General features: G+C 44.5%; 1 protein-coding gene across 3 annotated transcripts in view; it reads right to left on the reverse strand.

The window, feature by feature from the left end:
* The window catches only part of GPR156 (G protein-coupled receptor 156), an 89,842-nt gene that overhangs the window by 4,239 nt on the left and 67,565 nt on the right, over nt 1-18,038 (reverse strand). For all 3 annotated transcript variants that reach the window (XM_025476157.3, XM_049105556.1, XM_025476165.3), the window contains exons 4-9: nt 17,397-17,532; nt 17,044-17,154; nt 14,254-14,379; nt 12,979-13,074; nt 9,426-9,662; nt 3,176-3,334 (exon numbers count right to left, since the gene is read on the reverse strand). In XM_025476157.3, the coding sequence (XP_025331942.3) occupies nt 3,176-3,334; nt 9,426-9,662; nt 12,979-13,074; nt 14,254-14,379; nt 17,044-17,154; nt 17,397-17,532 (865 nt within the window). The remainder of the gene's footprint in view (nt 1-3,175; nt 3,335-9,425; nt 9,663-12,978; nt 13,075-14,253; nt 14,380-17,043; nt 17,155-17,396; nt 17,533-18,038) is intronic.

Raw genomic sequence — 18,038 nt, forward strand, 5'->3', positions numbered from 1 at the left:
AATTCCAGAAAGTGCGAGTCCAAATACCCAATGCTACCTCCTTGTTGTCATCGTCTCTAGAAGCTGAGGGGGAGCATCTGGACCTCCATTTATTATACCCTAGAAATAAAAGAAGGTTTCCCTTCTTTAGGCTACCTGAAACAAGTCACCTGTGGACTGAACCTATTTTTTTTTTTCAAGTTGATATGGGAGTGTTGCCCAGAAGTGACCCTTTAAGGGAGCAGTAACTTAAGTAAACTAGTCCAGGACAGTCCTCTGGCAGCAACTCTAAGCAGGTCTCCAATTCTCTATTATAAGCAGGAGGGTGATTTTCCAAATATTGGTACTCCAGTGTCCTCCTGGCTTAGTCTCCTTTTATCATCAGAAGACAGTCCAGGACCAGTGAGTAACTGGTGAATAAGCGGAAGGGACTCGCAGCTGAGCACCTGCCTCTTCCCGCCGCCTCCATCCTCCCCTTGCTCACCTGCTGAGTGGTAAGGCTGGGGGGGCGGGGAGGTAGATGACTCAGGGACTCACCAGGAGCAGAGCGGATGAGTAAGACCACACCACACCATTCACTCGGGCTCTTCATGATATCTGGGCGGTGCCAGCTATCTTTCTGAGGAGCTCATGGGCATGACTGAGCTGGCTGCCCAGGAGGGACCCCAACCCTCTTCCTCCTCACCAGCCCCTCCCCCTGAAGCCCACCCCGCACACTCTCATACTGGTTTCAGGAGGTCACCACTGCCCTACAGAGTTAGGAGGAAGCCATCAGCTGACGACAACCACTCCAGCGAGTGAACTCCTAGCGCTGAGTTTTTGTGCCACAAATTCCTCTGAGTGTAGAAAAATAGGGTAAACACTGAGTTGGGAAGAATACTTTTCTCCCAACAAACCAAACATCTGAAGCTGACTGGTGACGGATTTAGAAATGTCAACCTAAACAGTAAATTTCCCTTGTTCCAGAAAAAGAAGTGGGACTCTGGTCTTCGCCGAGGCTGCCTACTAATTAAAGGCGTGGTGTGAGGCATTGCCATTGCGACCAAAATCGGACCTACCGTGGCAGCTACATTTAAATGAGCTTATTAATTATTACTTTTGGCACATCTGGGGAAGCAAAACATCCACAGGTGTGTTTCACAAGATGCAGGCCATATGGAGAAATGGAGTCACCCTCTTGTCTCTATGGTTCAAGGAAGAAAAGAGGCGGTGAACTTCCTCTGCTGGAGTGTAGAAGGGAGGTTCTTCAACCTCTGGGAAGGTTCTCTCTGCTGGCCTTCCTGCAGCCTGGCAAGTCAGCGACGCGTGCTGCCCACGCAGCCTCTGGGTGACCTCTGGCCACAGGGTCGGGGGGTGGGCAAGAGTGAGAAGATGGACTGCCCGCATCATGGGACAGTGAAGAGGACACACGGAGACAGAGGGGGCTGCGGAGCGGGCTGCATAGAAGGGATGTGCAGCCGAGGAGCTGGAGGCAGGCTCTGTGCACATCCGGAAGCAGGAGGGATCCTTGTGTTTACCCACCAGGCAGTGCTGGAACTGGAGACTCAGAGGCTGCAAGCTCTCTGGGCCTGCAAAGGGGCCCTAGGACAGGCTGCCTGTTCTCAGGCCTGTTCTGGGAAAGACGTTCCAGGTGTAGGGCGTCAGGAGGAGGCGGCCAGGATTTTACTGCCTGTGCATCTGCTCCCTATTAGGGCCCTTCCTCTGCAGCCTCAAAGCATCTTTTTGGATGGAGCAGATTCAGTTACTGCGTGGGAAACAGGGTAGCATGGCAGAGATACAAAAAGCACGTCACAAATTACCATAAGGCTAAAGAGTCAGGCCACTTGGCTGTTCCAACATTAGCTGATTGTGAATAAAAACCATCCTGGCTGTTCTCGCCAAGTTTCCAGCCTTCTGTTTCGCTGGAGAAAAAAATGCTTCTTTGAAGACTTCACAGAGTATCAAAGGCAATGCTACTTACTCCCTTGCCAGGTAGGAAGAAATCTGGCTTTGAAATAAGGTCCCGGATGCTTCATAAATAGCAAAGAAATGGAGAAGTATTACTCTGATGGATTAAAAGGCTCCAAACTGAGGGTGTGGTGTGAGGGAGTAGAGGAGCCCGGGCGGTGGGTGCGTGGGGAGGCCAGCCCCTTCCCTGGCTGTGTTTCTTAGGTCCCCATCACACTGTCCTCTCACACAGGGACAACTGATACCCAGGGGTCAGGCCAGTTACAAACAAGTGTAGTTTCCCACATAGCACCTATGCAGGTATGTTCTATGCTGAAAAAATATGAAATATAATTTAGTTAGCGTGAAAAACGAATTCCTCTGGGTCCTACACCTCCTTTCTGAGGCAGTGCAGCCTCAAGCTTTTCCAGGTGCTTTCTTCAGGCCCACATCACACTGCCCAATTCTGGGAGAGGTGCCAACTCTGGCCCAAGAACAAAGGAAAAAGGGGCTTGGGTTTGGCACAGTCCTCCCCTGGTGCTATTATGATATTCAGAGGCCCTATTAAGCCCTCCACCTCATCTTTGGACACGTCTGGACTTTCTGGATTGGTAGGATGATTGAAATCTCTAGTTCAAACCTGGGAAGGACAGTAATGGGCGCCCTAAGATCTTGGAAATGAGGGCACTACTCTAAGTAGAGAGAATGTACCATACGGAAGAAGCTGGGACCCACTACTACTCAGGGCCTTTACAACACTGTTCCCCCTGCTTGGAATGCTTTTCCTTGCACCTGGCCAATTTGTACTTAACTTTCAGCTCTCAGCTCAGAGAGTCTTTTCAACCATTCTAAATTAGGTTTCTTTGCCCTGGCCCATTATTCTGGTTTCCCATTCTGGTTTTTTCCTTCATAATTCTTCTCACAGTTTATATGTTTACTTGGTCAACATCTACCTCCTCCAGTAGACTTTAACCCCCGTGAGGATAAGGTAAGGACTCTGTTTTGTTCATAAGCACTTTGCACGATGCCTGGCATACATCTGGCCAGTGAATGAATGCAGTGGGTGAGGGTCAGTGATGGGAAGGTCCCTGGGGAAACGCTGAGCTTTTTTTTTTTTTTTTTTGTCTGGGACTGAGGGAAGCAGGAGTGGCTAGGAAGTGGGTGAATAGAAAAATAAGAAAGGATGCTAGCAATGAGACATCTGAGATCTACCATGGCATGCTGGGAGTTCATCCTGATAGAGAATCCAGCAGCCAGGGCTCTAGCTTACTTCTGTGAGGAGTCTGTCCATAGAGTTTCTCTCTCCTCTAGCGTGGTAATTCTGCTCCTCACCATACTGGGCATGGAAGCTTTTGCTGGGAGAGCTGAAATATTTGGCCATGCGTCTGATTGTTTGGTCTTCCTCTTCAAATGCCTTCCACTGCTTCAGCTGTTAGATATAAGAACACATGTTATTTATTTAGTTACATTCCCCAGAAACACATTCTCTTGCTCTGTTTCGAAAACACCAAGGAATGACAGTGTCACAGATACACACATACATTCAAACTATTCTCTCCTCAAAAGGCACTTCACTCTGGAAAATTCCTAAGTGGTAATGACAGAAGGTATAGAGAAGGTTAAGGTCATTATTAAAGAATGCCAAAGGAAAAAAATAATTAAAAAAATTTTTTTACTGCCAAAGGAAGAAGATGACAGGTAGATCAAATAGAATCATCTTACTTGACCCATCCACCTACCCATTGCTGGACTGCTCAAGGCAAACCAGAGTTGAAGGATACGTCTAGAGCCATACTCTCAGGCCAGAGTTTATCACAGGGTTAAGCAATCTAAACACTGTATGTTTCAAATGAAACTGCTTTTAGTTGTAAGAAACTGTTCTTAATTATTCTCATTTGTGGAGTAATGGTGTGCTTACTGCTACTGAAAGCCCACTCCCTGCTGGAGGACTTCTAACCCAAATCAATAATCAAGTCTCAGACAGAAAACCACAAATGTCAATAAAAATCAAGAGAAATGATAGAACATTCGGTCTGAGATCTCACTGTCCTTTTTACTTGACAAATGAGGAAAGACTCAGAAGGAGTATGACCTTTCAAGGCTCAGCAGCTAGTTAGCGGCACGGCCCCGGCTGTAACCATGACACAGTGCTACACCACACATCCTCACACAGCCAATGAAGACAGAGACTGTGAATTGTGGGGGTCCTAAGGAAGGGTTTTTAAGAGAAACTGGCTTTGAGAAACAATCTGTGGAAGCTTGGGTTGGCTTAATTTTGTAAGGACAGAAGTGAATATAGAACCTTCACAAACAGGGGCGTGCTCCTGGGCCTTTGGGGTGTTTGTCTCCATGTGGTGAATGCCAGTAATGTGAAGGCCGGGGGGTGGGGTGGGGAGCAACAGCCTGCTGGACCCTTCTTTTCTCCCCTAAGGAATTCTCATCATTAAGAGTCCTAGTCATGTACACTGGGCACTCTGGCACCTGGGCTCTAGACATGATGCTAAGAGGTCTATGGGGGAACCTCACAGGGATCCTGGAATTTATTGCTTACTCATCAAACATTTATTAAGCTTTGACTATGGAGTGTAACCCAAATTTGGTAAAGCTGACAAGATTCTAAATTCCCACCATTGACTGTAATACATTCTCACCCAAGTCCTCTTGGGTCCTCTGTTGACTCAGCATGAGTCTGTCATGGTATCGGGAGTCTGGGTGGTCTGGTCTGTGCTGGGTCAGCCTAGGACCCTCTCCTCTAGATGCCCTTCTTGAAGTCCCCCTCCCCAGGGGGCCATCAGCTCGGGTGGCTATTCTGGAGTCACTGGAGGCTGGTACCTCAGGCTCACTCTGTGGTCTTCAGTGGGTACAGCAGCCTCCCAGTGTTCTTCTCCTGGCACTCACCCTAGAGTGATGCGGTGTCTCGGTTCCCTCACAGGGCCTCTTGTTTCCTTAGCAGTAGAGCTTTTCTTTCTCTCCCCCAGCACCCCCAGTCTGAGCCCTGTCTGCAGGGCTGCTGCTGGAAAAACTGCTCAACATTGGTGTAAAGGCACCACCAGGGCTTCAGGGCTGTCTCACCCTAAGCTAGAGGGTGGAGCCAGGGGCCCCTTGACTAAATCCTCTTCCTCCCCTTTCTGAATCCTGGCCCTTAAGACCTGACCCTTCTGGCTTTCTGGACTATGGCCATAAATGACTCTCAGGTCACAATTTCAGGACCTCTCTGTGGCACTTCCTCAGAAGGACAAGCATTTTCTTGTTTTCTCAGCATCTGGGCTACATGGGTGTGGTGGGCTGAATAATGTTTCCCCCACGATATTCTTCCCTCCTCATCTCTGGAACTTGTGAATACATTACTGTGCATGGTGAAAGCAAGCTTGTAAATGTGACTGACTTAAAGATTTTGAGGAGGGGAGATTATTTTAGATTACCTGGGCCAGGCCAATGTAACCACAGGAGTCCTTATAAGAGGAAGGCAGGAGAGTCAGAAGAAGAGATGTGACCATGGAAGCAGGAGTCAGAAAGAGAGAGATTTGAAGATACCACACTGCTGGCGCTGAAAATGCAGGAAGAAGCCAGGAGTCAATGACAGCAGCTTCTAGAAGCTGGAAAAGGTGCCGAAACACATTCTCCCCTAGACCTTCCAGAAAGAACACACACTTACTGACACCTTGATTTTCATCAAATAAGGCCCATTTCAGATTTCTGACCTCCAGAGCTACAAAATAATAAATGTGCATTGTTTTAAGCTACTCAATAGTGGCAACAGGACACTAAACAGTGGGACTGACTCTCAATCTCTACCAGGTAAACCAGGGCCTCCAGAAGCTCACCCGATGGGCCCCTCTTATCTGCTGCCACTCTCCCCTCATTTCAGTTTGTGCTTCAAAAAGTGCAAAGTGCACTTAACGCATGTATTATAATTCCTTTCACATCTGCTCCCCACTAGACTGGGAGGTGGGGCCGTGTGCTGAACTACGGGTTTCCTGCAGTTAATGTGGGATGTACAGATACATGAACACATGAAGAAAGCTTTCCTTTAGAAAGCTAGGGGGCGCTGGGATGTATACAGACGACTCCAAGGCAGAGTAGACACCTTCATGGAGGAGCAGATGACACACTTTGAGGATTCAGGGGGAAAAAAACCATGTCCCATCTCAGAACCCACCTGCCTCTCAGAGAGAAAGGGATGGAGGGAGGTGGGGAGCTTGTCTAGGGATGGGGTCGCGTTCAGGTCACAAAAGCAGAGGCTGGCTCATTGCTGGTGATGACCTCAGTGTGTGGCATAAACACTTAGGCATTTCCTGAGGGCCCGTGTAGAGTGCTCCTGGGCCCACTTGCCTCTTCAGTTAGGTCACCCATTTCACTTAGCTCTCCAGCGCCACCTAGCTGCCCCGGAGGCATCTGCGCCTTTGCTTTCGTGAGCCCCTCCCATCAGTCCAGTCTGAAGGCTTAGTAGCTACAAGAAGGCAGTCCACCTCCTGCTGCCTCCCTTCCCATACAGCTCTCCTCACAAACCTTTCCAAATTTGTTCAGCTGTCCTATTTTCCTGGAAGACACAGTACAGGTCTCACAGGGAGAATCTTTCTTCTACCAAAGGCCACTGAGCCAGAGGGGAAAGTCAATTCAGAGGCATACAAAAACCCGACAAGCCTCAGTTACTTTTATATTTTGAGAAAGAATTTACCCCCTAAACCTAAACTACAATAAGCTAGAAAATCTATTTTTTGGTTTTAGATCATGGTCAGTTCAAGAGGAGAAAAAGCATGAGACAGAAAATAGAAGAGGAAAGACAGAGTGAGAGAATGGAAGCTAAAGACCGCTAGGAGGAAAAGGCAGAGTGATTCGGAGAGAAGGAAAGAGAAAGGTCCATGCTGTCTGTCCATCCAGTTCCTGTATCCCCTAATATTTCCATTTCTACTCCCACTTTAACAGACCAAGTGCTTGTTGCTTAGGTCAAGCCTGGAAGTTAGATTCAACACTGAACTTTGTCCTGCATGTTTATGTCTGTGTATAGATGAGAGTGTCCCTAAATATCACCATTGAGGAGTCAAACACCAAGGAGAGTGGAGGTCTTACATCTGAGGCTCAGGATGTAAAAGGGACAGAGGTGGGTGTGGAGGGGGAAGACACAGTAGGGCCACGTCATGGAGGTTGTAGATTGACTCAATTTTCAGATAGAGTCTTGTTTAGGTCAAGAGGGCTTTCCTCTAATAATTCTTTGGTGATTATTTCTGCCCCAAATTATCTTGTTGTCTTTCAGTGACTCTTATCAGCTCTAAATTGTATCCTAGATCTGTTCTCCATATTTTCTTTTTTTTTATAAAAAGGATGTTATTTATTTATTCATGAGAGACACACAGAGAGAGGCAGAGACACAGGCAGAGGGAGAAGCAGGCTCCTTGCAGGGAGCCTGATGCGGGACTCGATCCCAGGACTCCAGGATCATGACCTGAGCTGAAGGCAGACGCTCAACTGCTGAGCAACCCAGGCGTCCCTGTTCTCCATATTTTCTTAACTAATCTCTCATTTTTTATCTGTCTCCTTGTTTTCTGTTTCCTTAAATTAATTCACTAATTCAGTATATTGCCATGTCCAATTGCATTGTCAATGCTTTTATGGGGGTTTTAAGTTTAACACAATAGTTTTCACCCTTATTCAGTATTTCATGATCTAAGATTATGTCCTTTTCATGATGGTTCTCTTTAGTTGAAAAGAGGCAATATCCTTTGAATCATATTGACAAGACAAATCAGATCTCTTCTAAGAACTATCTTACTCAGAGGAAGTTTGCTCTCCAAATCTTCAGAAGTTTGGGGTCCTCTTCTTGTGAACTTCAGAATGTCTTCATAGGTCCTTTCCTCCTGAATTTATAGTCTTACATGAGAAAAGCTATAGTTTCCTAGTACAGTAAATATAATTGCTTTGCTTTTCACTCGTGGTCACAAGATGGCTGCCATAGCTGCCAGGCATCACAAACATTCAAGGTAGGAAGAAGGTAAAATAGGTGATGGTGCTTTTTAGGAAAGCAAAAGTTTTCTCATAAGCCTTCCAGGAAAACTTTAGTGTTCAAAATGATATCACATGGGCACCACTAGCCATAGGGAGGTTGGCAAAGCAAGTGTTGAGCTCTTTCAGCTTGTGTAGTAGAGATGAGCAAGAAAGAAAGGGGTTAGCAATGATGGATGGGTTACCAATCCACAACAAGGGCCACAGAACCTAAGGGGTGGGTCACACAAAAGGCCCCTGCCCACATCCCTTTCCCCATCTCTCAGAGGGGGAACAGCCCTTTCCTGCTATGCCCCAGACAATTAAGCCTCAGCTCTCATGGTTTCCTCCCATCTAGTTCTTATAACGTAGAGATTCAGCAAAAATTCCTCTAGTTTCTAACACAGATGCAATTCCCATCCTTGGTGTTTAGGGCTGCTGCTACAGATTTTTCCATATTTGTTTATTCTGTAGAATATTTCAACGCTTCTCCCTCTGCCTGTGTCTCTGCCTCTCTCTCTCTGTGACTATCATAAATAAATAAAAAAAATTTTAAAAAAAAGAATATTTCAATGAAGATTTATGAAAGGGAAGAAGAGTAAAGGCCTATATCTGTGTCACACCATCATGCCCCAAAGTGCAGTCATGACCCTCCCTCGGCCAACACTTTAATTACCAGTTAGCTCCCTCATGAAGTCATTCACAGTCAACTTCAAGCTGCAAAGGGAATCAAGATGGAGTCTAGAGGGAGCAGTGGGATGAAGGAGGCCTTGGGGGAAGAAAAAGAGATCTAGAAGGGAAACAGGACAGGTGCCTAATGCCAAGTTCATTAACTCAGATATATGTGGCTCAGTGGTACCCTAGGGCATAACATGAATAATTTAACATCACTTTCAGAGCCCACGGATTCCTTCTCCTTTCTCTCTGACTCTTTCTTTCTCTTTGCTGTCTGGATATTTCTGCTTCTATCTTCCTCCCTCATTTGATTTTTTTCCCCTTAATTCTCATATTATACATTTTAATTCAGTTTTTATTTCTCCTTATGGTAAAAATGTTCTATATTTTCTTCTAATAAAAAGAAAGAAAAAGCATTTTAAATTGCGTACATTTCTGAATGAATTTTTCTCTGTGAATGTGCCATCTCAAATAGGAAAGAAAGAAAGGTTCCTCACTCCCAGGCTAGTGAAAGAAATGACATTATCAAAGAGAAGAGGGAACTGGGGATGAGTGAAGTTGACTAGAGGGTGGGTGGAAAGGCAGGTCTGTGAGGTCACCCGCCAGGGGTGGACAGAAGCTGCCACGGCTGCTCAGCCACTCGGGCCTGCTCTCCTTGCTGAGTGAGAGCAGAGTTGTCCTCATCAGGAGAGTGAGGAGGGAAGAACAGAGAGAGCTGGCTCATGAGGAACTTGCCTTTCTTTTGACTCTCCAAGAAATGGTACCCAAAAATCTCGGTAGAAAAGAAAGCAAGCAGTTCATCATGTCCAGGGAAGCCTCTGGAATGACAGAGGACTAGCCTGCCAAATTCTCCCCCCAGACTATACCTGGGGAATGAAGATGAAGCAGTTGATTGTGGTTGTGCAAACGAAGATACCTCCAGATGTGAGTCCAAAGACCAAGTTGGGCCAGGAGTGCAAGTATCTGGTGACCACGAAGAGAAGCCCAGCGGTCACTACTACGAGGTTGACCCCAACCATGATGGTTAAAGACTGATTCACAGGAGGAGAACTGACGTGGTCAGTCAGGCCAGCCAGATAGGCGCCGTATAGCAGCAGCAGGCCCTGGAGATGGAGAAGAAAACCAGGGGCTGAGAGACCTGTTACAACAGGCCCAGTGTCAAAGAGCAATAGGGTTGGGACCAATTTCCTCACCTTTAAAATATGGATAATAATACTTACCTTAAAGGGTTGTTAACAAGATTTACTAAGATAGCACATGAGAAGACCCTAAGGGCTGCCCCTTACACCTAGTAGGTGCGAAATTAATGTTATTTTCCTTTCTTTCACTGGGAATTAGTTTATTATTGGAGGTCAGCAAGTCAGCCATCCGACAGGACTCTGCTGGGACAAGGCACAGGACAGGATGGTGTAGGTGGGTGGGAGGTCTACAGGACGGGCTGCTGGGCCCCAGGAGGGCAGTGGGCACATGGTGCTGTTGGTGGTAAGGATGACCACACCCATTGTGTGGTTTCGCACTACATGGAGCTGAGAGGCAAGGAGAGGCTGAAACAGCCCGTGGTGTGCTTGTCAAGCCATGTGCCGCACCAGGGGCAGCGCCCGAGGAATGGGCTTTTTTTTTTTTTTTTTCTAATGTTCCCAAAGGCACCATCTGCTTGCCAAGCCCTGCACCTGCAAGATTGCATCTGTCTAGAAGGGATGCCTTTTTCTAATTTACACAAAGGATCTCTATAGGCTAGCAGCGGCTCTGTGCCAGTGGGTGTTTATGGGAGATAGAAAAAGAGAACAAAGGCAGGCTGGGACCTAAGCAAGACGATAGAGCAAGCACAGGCAATAAAGGCTTCATCCATACCCTTCATCCTGTGTGTGACATTCCCTGCCCCCACCACCAGGAACCCAGGGCCCTATTCTTTTTTCTTTCCCCTGAATTTAAAACTGCCTTCAGATTTTTCACTTGTACTACAGAGAAAATTACTCACAGCACTTTAAAGTGTTTCCTCTCTTAGAGGGAGCTGCATTTAAACAGAAATCAAAGCTGTAATCAATAATACAGAATGTATAGCTTCAACATATGTTCGTCTGACTACATACAAAGTATGATGTTAGGTGCCGATAGGCAAAGGTGTTACAAAGAATAAGTCATGCTCCCGGCTTTCAAGAAGCTCAGTCCGGTAGGGAGATTTAAGGCAAGCACACAAATGTCCATGTTTTGTCAGAGAGGGTGTGACAAAGCCAGAGGACTGAGGTGGGGGTGGGAAGCACAGATATTCAGAGGGAGAACTAATAATGAAAGCAAAGTCAGGTATCAGCAGGGTACCTGCCAGTGACCCTAAAATCACATGATTTGACCAACTCCACCTGCAAGGACGGTCCTACAGATAATTTTTTGGAGGACTGGCTGAAGGAGTCAACATGTCAGGGATGCATTCTGGGTGTCCCTAATGCCCAGTGTCCCAGGAGGAGCCTGAGAGCCAAAGGTGGCCATCCTGAGATCTTCAGTGACTAGAAGACACACAAGTCAGGCCAGTAGGGCCTGAGTTTTGGGTAACTGACACCTTCAGGTGACATGTGGCAGATTGGATCATTAATAATTTAATCAAAATTAATTCTATGATTTTGAAATGTTCACATCTCATTCTTCTAAAATGTTTTAACTCCATTAAAACTCTTGCCAAAACAGAACTTGGTATAATTAAAGCCTCTCTACATCCATGACTTGTGTTTGAGTAAATCATGTCCAATACTTGTATGTCATTGGCATTCATGGCTGAGAAGTGTGGGGTTGGGGTAGTTGCCAGGCTCGGTGGGGGGTCCTGGACCTTAATATGAAGATTTAAGTCATCCTCAGGAACTGCTCATTGACCAGGAAGCCCATGGAGGGCTGGCTCAGTCAGTTTCCTGATGCTTAGCACTCTTTCCCCCCTTTTCTTTCTTTATCCTTCAGAAAGATATTACAGTGAAATAAAATGGAAACGGGGTTATATAAAAGGCAATGGAGAAGATAAATAAACTTGAATCACGAAGTGAACTGCTATAGAGTAAGTGCTGAGTTTCTGTCCTGGGGAGGACATATTTTTTTTTCTTGAGCTCAAGAAATTGAGAGAGGCACTGTGTTTTTAGAACAGTCTACGGGGCAGTGGAGGATTAATAATAATAATATCTAACATTTATTGAGCTCTTCCCATAGGCCAGGAAAGGGTGAAAACTATTAACGTGCACTTAGTCTTTTGAAATTCAAAACAGTTCTGGGAGGATGTTTGTCATCATCCACGTTTTAGGAATGAGGGAACCCAGGTTTAGAGAGGTGAAATGAGGTTTAGGGTCAGCTAGGAAGGGGCTGAATCAGAATTCAAACCCTCTCCTGTCATATTCTGAAGTTCATTTTCTTAACTGTTAAGAAGAAACTAGAGACCAAGAGCTGTTTACTTCCCAGTGTTCTCTTTTAAAAACATTTCTATCAAAGTAATATATGCACATAGTAAAAAGAGCAACATTTGCCTATCCCAGTCCTATTTCTCCGAAGCAGCCACTTGAACACTTTCCTAGTGATAAAGTGAGTAAAATTTACCTTTAAAGACCACACATTTCTACAAAAATTCCTTCTCTGCCAGCAATCGGTCAACTGGGCTTCTCTGTCCTGAGAATCAACAGGTAGCCTCTTGCCACTCAGGACTTGCCCTGTTTGTTGAAATAGACCTGCCCTAGACCCCTCACAGCCAGATTTTCTGTTTCTCCTTTGCTGAAAATCAGCTAATAGGATAGTTGGTTTTAAGAACCTCCTTTAGTGCCCTGTATAGGCATCCTGTACCTGCTAGAAATAATATCCTACTTTTGCTGTCTCACAGAGACAAATGAGGTTAATTGTGGGAGATTCAGGGCAGCATGGGGACATTTTGAGGCAGCTGGAACAACTCAAAGGACACCATGGATGTTGCCATCTGTCTGAGGGCCAGCCCTGCTTCCAATCAGAGTGAGAAAGGTCGGTGGAAAGCAGCAGGATACTTTGACCCAAATCTTGAAGAAAAACACAAGGAGGGTAATCAGGGCACTCAAGAGAACGAATAAAGCTGGATAATATGTCTCCTCATAATCTCCCTTGCAGGGAGTTGGGGAGAAAACTGGTATTACCAAATCAATTTAAAAAATCAGACGAAGAAATGGGAGAAACAGTGGGTGAATTTCATATGATTTAGGGGAAAATTGAATCAGGGAGTCCAAAGAGTTGGAAAAATGACCCCCATAGCAAGTAAAAAATAGAGAAATAATAAGGGTCATGACTTTGAGATTTATGCATCATAGAAGTTTCCTCTGATTTCAAGATTCTTTGCAGAAATCACCTCATTAATTCCTATAATTCCCTTTTCGTGGCTATTTTGTTGATGACAGATAGATTATATACCAAGGAGATGTGGTTACCAACCTTGCATACCAAAACAAGAGCAATCCAGACATCAGAGTACCGGGAAGCACAAAAGTGTGAGCTGGTCAGAGAGCAGGACACATCTCTCCCTGTCACCTAGGAAGTACACAGAGTCAGGACTGAGAGAACCCACAATTACCAGCAACACACAGGAAATCTTTGTGGACATCTGGAGCGTGAACTCTTCCTCGCATGTGATTTTCCCCTTAAAATGTAAAAACTAGGGTATCCCTGGGTGGCTCAGCGGTTTAGCGCCTGCCTTCGGCTCAGGGCGTGATCCTGGGGACCCGGGATCGAGTCCCACGTGGGGCTTCCTGCATGGAGCCTGCTTCTCCCTCTGCCTGTGAATCTGCCTCTCTCTCTCTCTCTCTCTCTCTCATTAATAAATAAAATCTTTAAAAAATGTAAAAAACTATAACATTTAGGTGACTCTATTAGAATCTAAATGAAAGTGACTGTGAGTGAAAGGACAAGATAATAAAGTCTGGCTGACATGTGGATGCTTAGTAGTGGTGGGGTTTAATCCTCATGTGTGTTGCTACCACAGTGACTCATTTTAGCACATCAGCAAAATTTCAAATTATTTTCATATCATGCTTCTGCTGTTGGTTAACAGTTGAAAGTGTATATATATTAAATCTGCAATATCAAGATTCCACTGTATTCTTCAGCGTCTTGTGACGCTGGAAACTTGTAACACTTTCCATTAATTGAACACTGGGTACAGCTGAGCCCTTTCCCTGCATTGTTTCACTTCATCTTCACCACAGCCCTAGGAAAGGGGAAGCACTATCATCGCTACTTTACCTATGAGGAAACAGAGCCTTTGAGAGGCTTAAATGACTTTGTCAGGGACATATGGCTGGTAAATGGGACTGGAATGAGGGCTGATTGACTCCAAAGACCACCTCAAAATACTACTACTTTTACTTCTCAATAACTAAGGGAAGTCATCTTCCTGTAGCTGAAAGTTCTCATTATTGGTCATGTGAGAGCAGAGATAACTGCCCGGCAGTGCCAGGGCACTGACATCCCAGTGGAGGCTGTTGGAAGACACGTGGAGCCGAGCCGTGGGAGTGGTCCACAGGGCCTGCAGACAAGCAGCAAGGCATTCACCGCAGCCACAGCTCCTGACTTCCCCTCATTCTTGGGTCATTTATCTTCTTGATGGGATGACCACAGAGTGAGTGCTGCTGGGAGAATGACCCCCGTGTACCCACAGAAGCCAGTTCTCCCAGTTTGGGCAGTAGTTTCTCCAGGGATAGGGCCCCTCACCGTCATACTGACGCCAAGAATCTGGAGGCACTGGATGGGATCAGTCAGCACCCATGTCACAAGCAGGATCACATCAGCTACCACCAGTGCTGCCACCAACCCCAGTAGCTGCAGGTCTTTGATTATCTGCAAAAGAGTCAAGGTCGTAACTTTCTTTTGCTTGTGGCTCTATGACACAGGAGCTGCAGTTTACTATGGGCTCTGAGCTAAATGTTCCAGGGTCAGCTCTCCCAGGGGCTTCACACTCAGCCATCAAAGATGAAACACACACACCAAAGATATGCAATGGTGTCTATGTCCATATCATCACCTTCACCATCAAATGTTTTCATTTGTTTATCTTTTCCATATCCTGCCTTTTCTCACAAAGGATTAAGGGGTCTTATAAAATGAACACACTATTATTTCTAGATATGTTTATATGAGCATATAGAGAGATATGGAGGTTTTCACAGAAAACTGTTAACAACCATTAACTTGGAGGGTGGGATTGAAAGATGCGAGTGGTGGAAGAGAGATTACTAGCATTTGCTTTATACATACACAAATCATTTGACTTAATACAAAGAGGATGTGTTACTTCTGTAACTACAAAAATAAAATTAATAAAAATATATACTATGAAAGGATGAAAAATATCAAGGAAAAGAGAAAATCAGGTGAAAGGTTGATGAAAGGTCAAGTGAGGAGAGTACATAGCCTTCATGATTTGGGGCAGAAATGTGGATCTGAGTTTTTGATGACCAATGAAAAGAAGGAAGCACAACCAGTTACATGATTCATGGTGTTTGTAAGATAAAAACACATCAGTCATCGGTTGCTTCATCAAACTGCTCAAAACCAGTGATAATAAGAAAATCAAATCAACGAGCAAAAAGGCACATTATGTATACAGGAACAAAGACAAGGATGACATCAGATTTCTTATCAGATACAAGACCAAGTGAGAAGACAGTAGAATGAAAAGTTCAAGATACTGAAAGTAGAAAAGAGAGCTTCAACCTGTAATTCTACATCCAGCAAAAGTAGCTTGTAGAAGCAAAGGGGAAATAAAGACTTTTTCAGATAAACGAAAGCTAAAAGAATTCAGCATTAGAACACCTGTATGAGAATGTTAATATCCTTAAACGAAAAGGAAAATTATAGCAGGTGAAAATATGAATCTATTCAAGGAAATATTACTTTCATGGAAAAAATATATGTTGATTACAATTATATAAATATCTTTAAAAGATAACCGTTCAAACAAAAATGAGTAACAATTGTGTGGGGCTTATAACATATGTAGAAGTGAAAACAACACAAAGATCTGGAGAGGGAGAAATGGAAGCATACTATTGTGAGATATTTATACCATATGGGAATGCCAATTATAGCATTATACGCAAACTCTTCCAGAAACTGAAGAGGAGGGAGTGCTTCCTATTCATTCTATAAGGCTGGCATTATACTATATGAAAACCAGAAAAAGATTTTATAAGAAAAGAAAGCTATAGAACAACATCCTTTAAGAACATGAGTATAGGGACGCCTGGGTGGCTCAGCAGTTGAGCATCTGCCTTTGGCTCAGGGCATGATCCCAGGGTCCGGGATCGAGTCCCACATCGGGCTGCCTGCATGGAGCCTGCTTCTCTCTCTGCCCCTTCCTGGCTCATGCACATGCATGCTCTCTCTCTCTCAAATAAATAAATAATTCTTCTTAAAAAAAAGTGCATACTGTGTGTTGCCATTTATACAAGATTCTGGAAGATGCAAACTAATCTATAATGACAGAAGGTTGAACAATGGTTGCCTGGGAATAGGGATGGATGTTAGGATTGGACCAGAGGGGAAGATGATAAAGATTTATGAAGAAACTTTTACAGATTATACACATTTCATGGGTGTATACATATGTCAAAACTCATCAAATCATACACTTTAAATATGTGCAGTGCAAGCCATTTTTTTTTTTTTTACAAAAGAATCTGTTCTAAAAGGATAGATGGATTTCTTGTCCTTTAGTTAATTTTTTTCACAGTATGGTTACTCATAGCTGAGCTTTTCATAAATATTCACTGACTAAAGACTGAATAATGTTTGCAAAAAAATCATTCCAGAGAAGTAAATTTCAATTGAGTGATATATTGGTTCTTGGTAGGGCCTATAGCCAAAGAATTTGATGATCAGATTTTGAGGTTTGGGCAGGGAACCTGATAAAATGGGGAAATGTGGTCAGAATGACATCTGATGTCAGGGTAATGTAGGTGATCTGGCTGCTACACAGCTTCTAGGGTTGATTCTATCTGCTGAACGGGTATTTTCTTCCTTGCTCACTCACTGCTCTGGGCTCATTCTTCTTAGTGCCAAGAATGGCCTTCCACATGGAAAAGAACTGGGTTCTGGTAAAGGCAATAACCGCTTACTTGCTACAGCTTCTCTGTAATCACTGTCCCTTACTCCACTTTCAGCTCACACTTGTGCCAGGCAACAGTCTCTCTCAGCATCTTGTTCTCCCTCATGCTGCTTTCAGATGTTGGCCAGCTTACACAGTACCAGCGGTACCAAGCCCTGGGGTGCATATGAAGCAGAACTGTGTTCAAAGAGCTATCTCCCAAGAGCACTGATACATAGCTTTCCACGTGTGGGGACTTAGGAGGCCACACCACTCAAAGATATGAAATGAAGAGTAGGAATTTCAGATTGCCCTAAAAGGGCCTACCCAGCAATTGGACACAAACTTCTCTAGCTTCTAATCAATAATAAAGCTGCTGTTTGCAATCAAGCGCTATGTACTTGCTAACTACTCACCACTCTCTTGTCCGGGACCCTCTGGGTAAACACCTTGTAGAGTCGCCAGCTCTTCCCCAGAATGGGGCCAAACACAAGGGAGGTCCCAATGCACAGCATGGATAGTCTTATCTACAGGGGGGAAAGGACAGAAGCAAGAGGCATGAGAGGGACCTTTGTCGTTCTCCACATTCTGATCTGCAAAGCCTCAGTTCACATAGGACTGGGGCAGGATGTCTCCCAGAATTCCAGTGATCATCTCTGAGAGGGCCCATTCCAAGGATAAAGATAACCACCACCTACAAGGATGCTGATTCAAAAGATGTCAAAAGTTGGACATTTTGTTCGAAACAAAGACTTGAGATTTAACCTACCTGAATGAGAGTTTCCATTGAGCCTCCTCCTAACGCATCTCGATCTTGAATCCCAAAGAGGTAAACACTACTGTAAGTCAGACAACTGCCAAGTAAGGTCACAATGTTCAGATTGGGACTGGACATCTTCACAATCCTAAAGTGAATCAGGAAGAAAGACACTTACAGTCATGATCCTTTGCCGTGGGAGTGAACAGAGCTTTCCCACCAGTATAAACTCCAATACAACCTCAGAGTGAAGGGCCACTGGGAAGAAACTACTTTATAGCCTTGTAAAAAATTGTTATGATTCATTTAATTTTCAAAAAGAACTAAATTCTGGCATTTTTTGCTTATATAACTCCAAGCCTTTTTTTTTTTTTTTTTTTAAAGGGCCAACTTCTAAAAAACAGGTGGTATCAGAGAAGAGTTAGGATTTTTCCATGAAATTTATGGTTGCTAAGAGACTGCTATATGCAGCCTAGTGAATAAATAACTAGCAGGTAGATACCTAAAGAGATACAGTTTGGAGCCTTTAGAAATGAGCTGTAAGGTAAACTACTATTTGGAAAAGCTTTGTGATTTTTTTCACTATTTACTTTATTTGATATGTAAAATTGTTCTTTTCTCTGCTTGACCAAAAGAGAACAGGGAAGCAGGATT

Source organism: Canis lupus, chromosome 33 (assembly GCF_003254725.2).
Source record: "Canis lupus dingo isolate Sandy chromosome 33, ASM325472v2, whole genome shotgun sequence".
NCBI classification, from domain to species: Eukaryota; Metazoa; Chordata; class Mammalia; order Carnivora; family Canidae; genus Canis; species Canis lupus.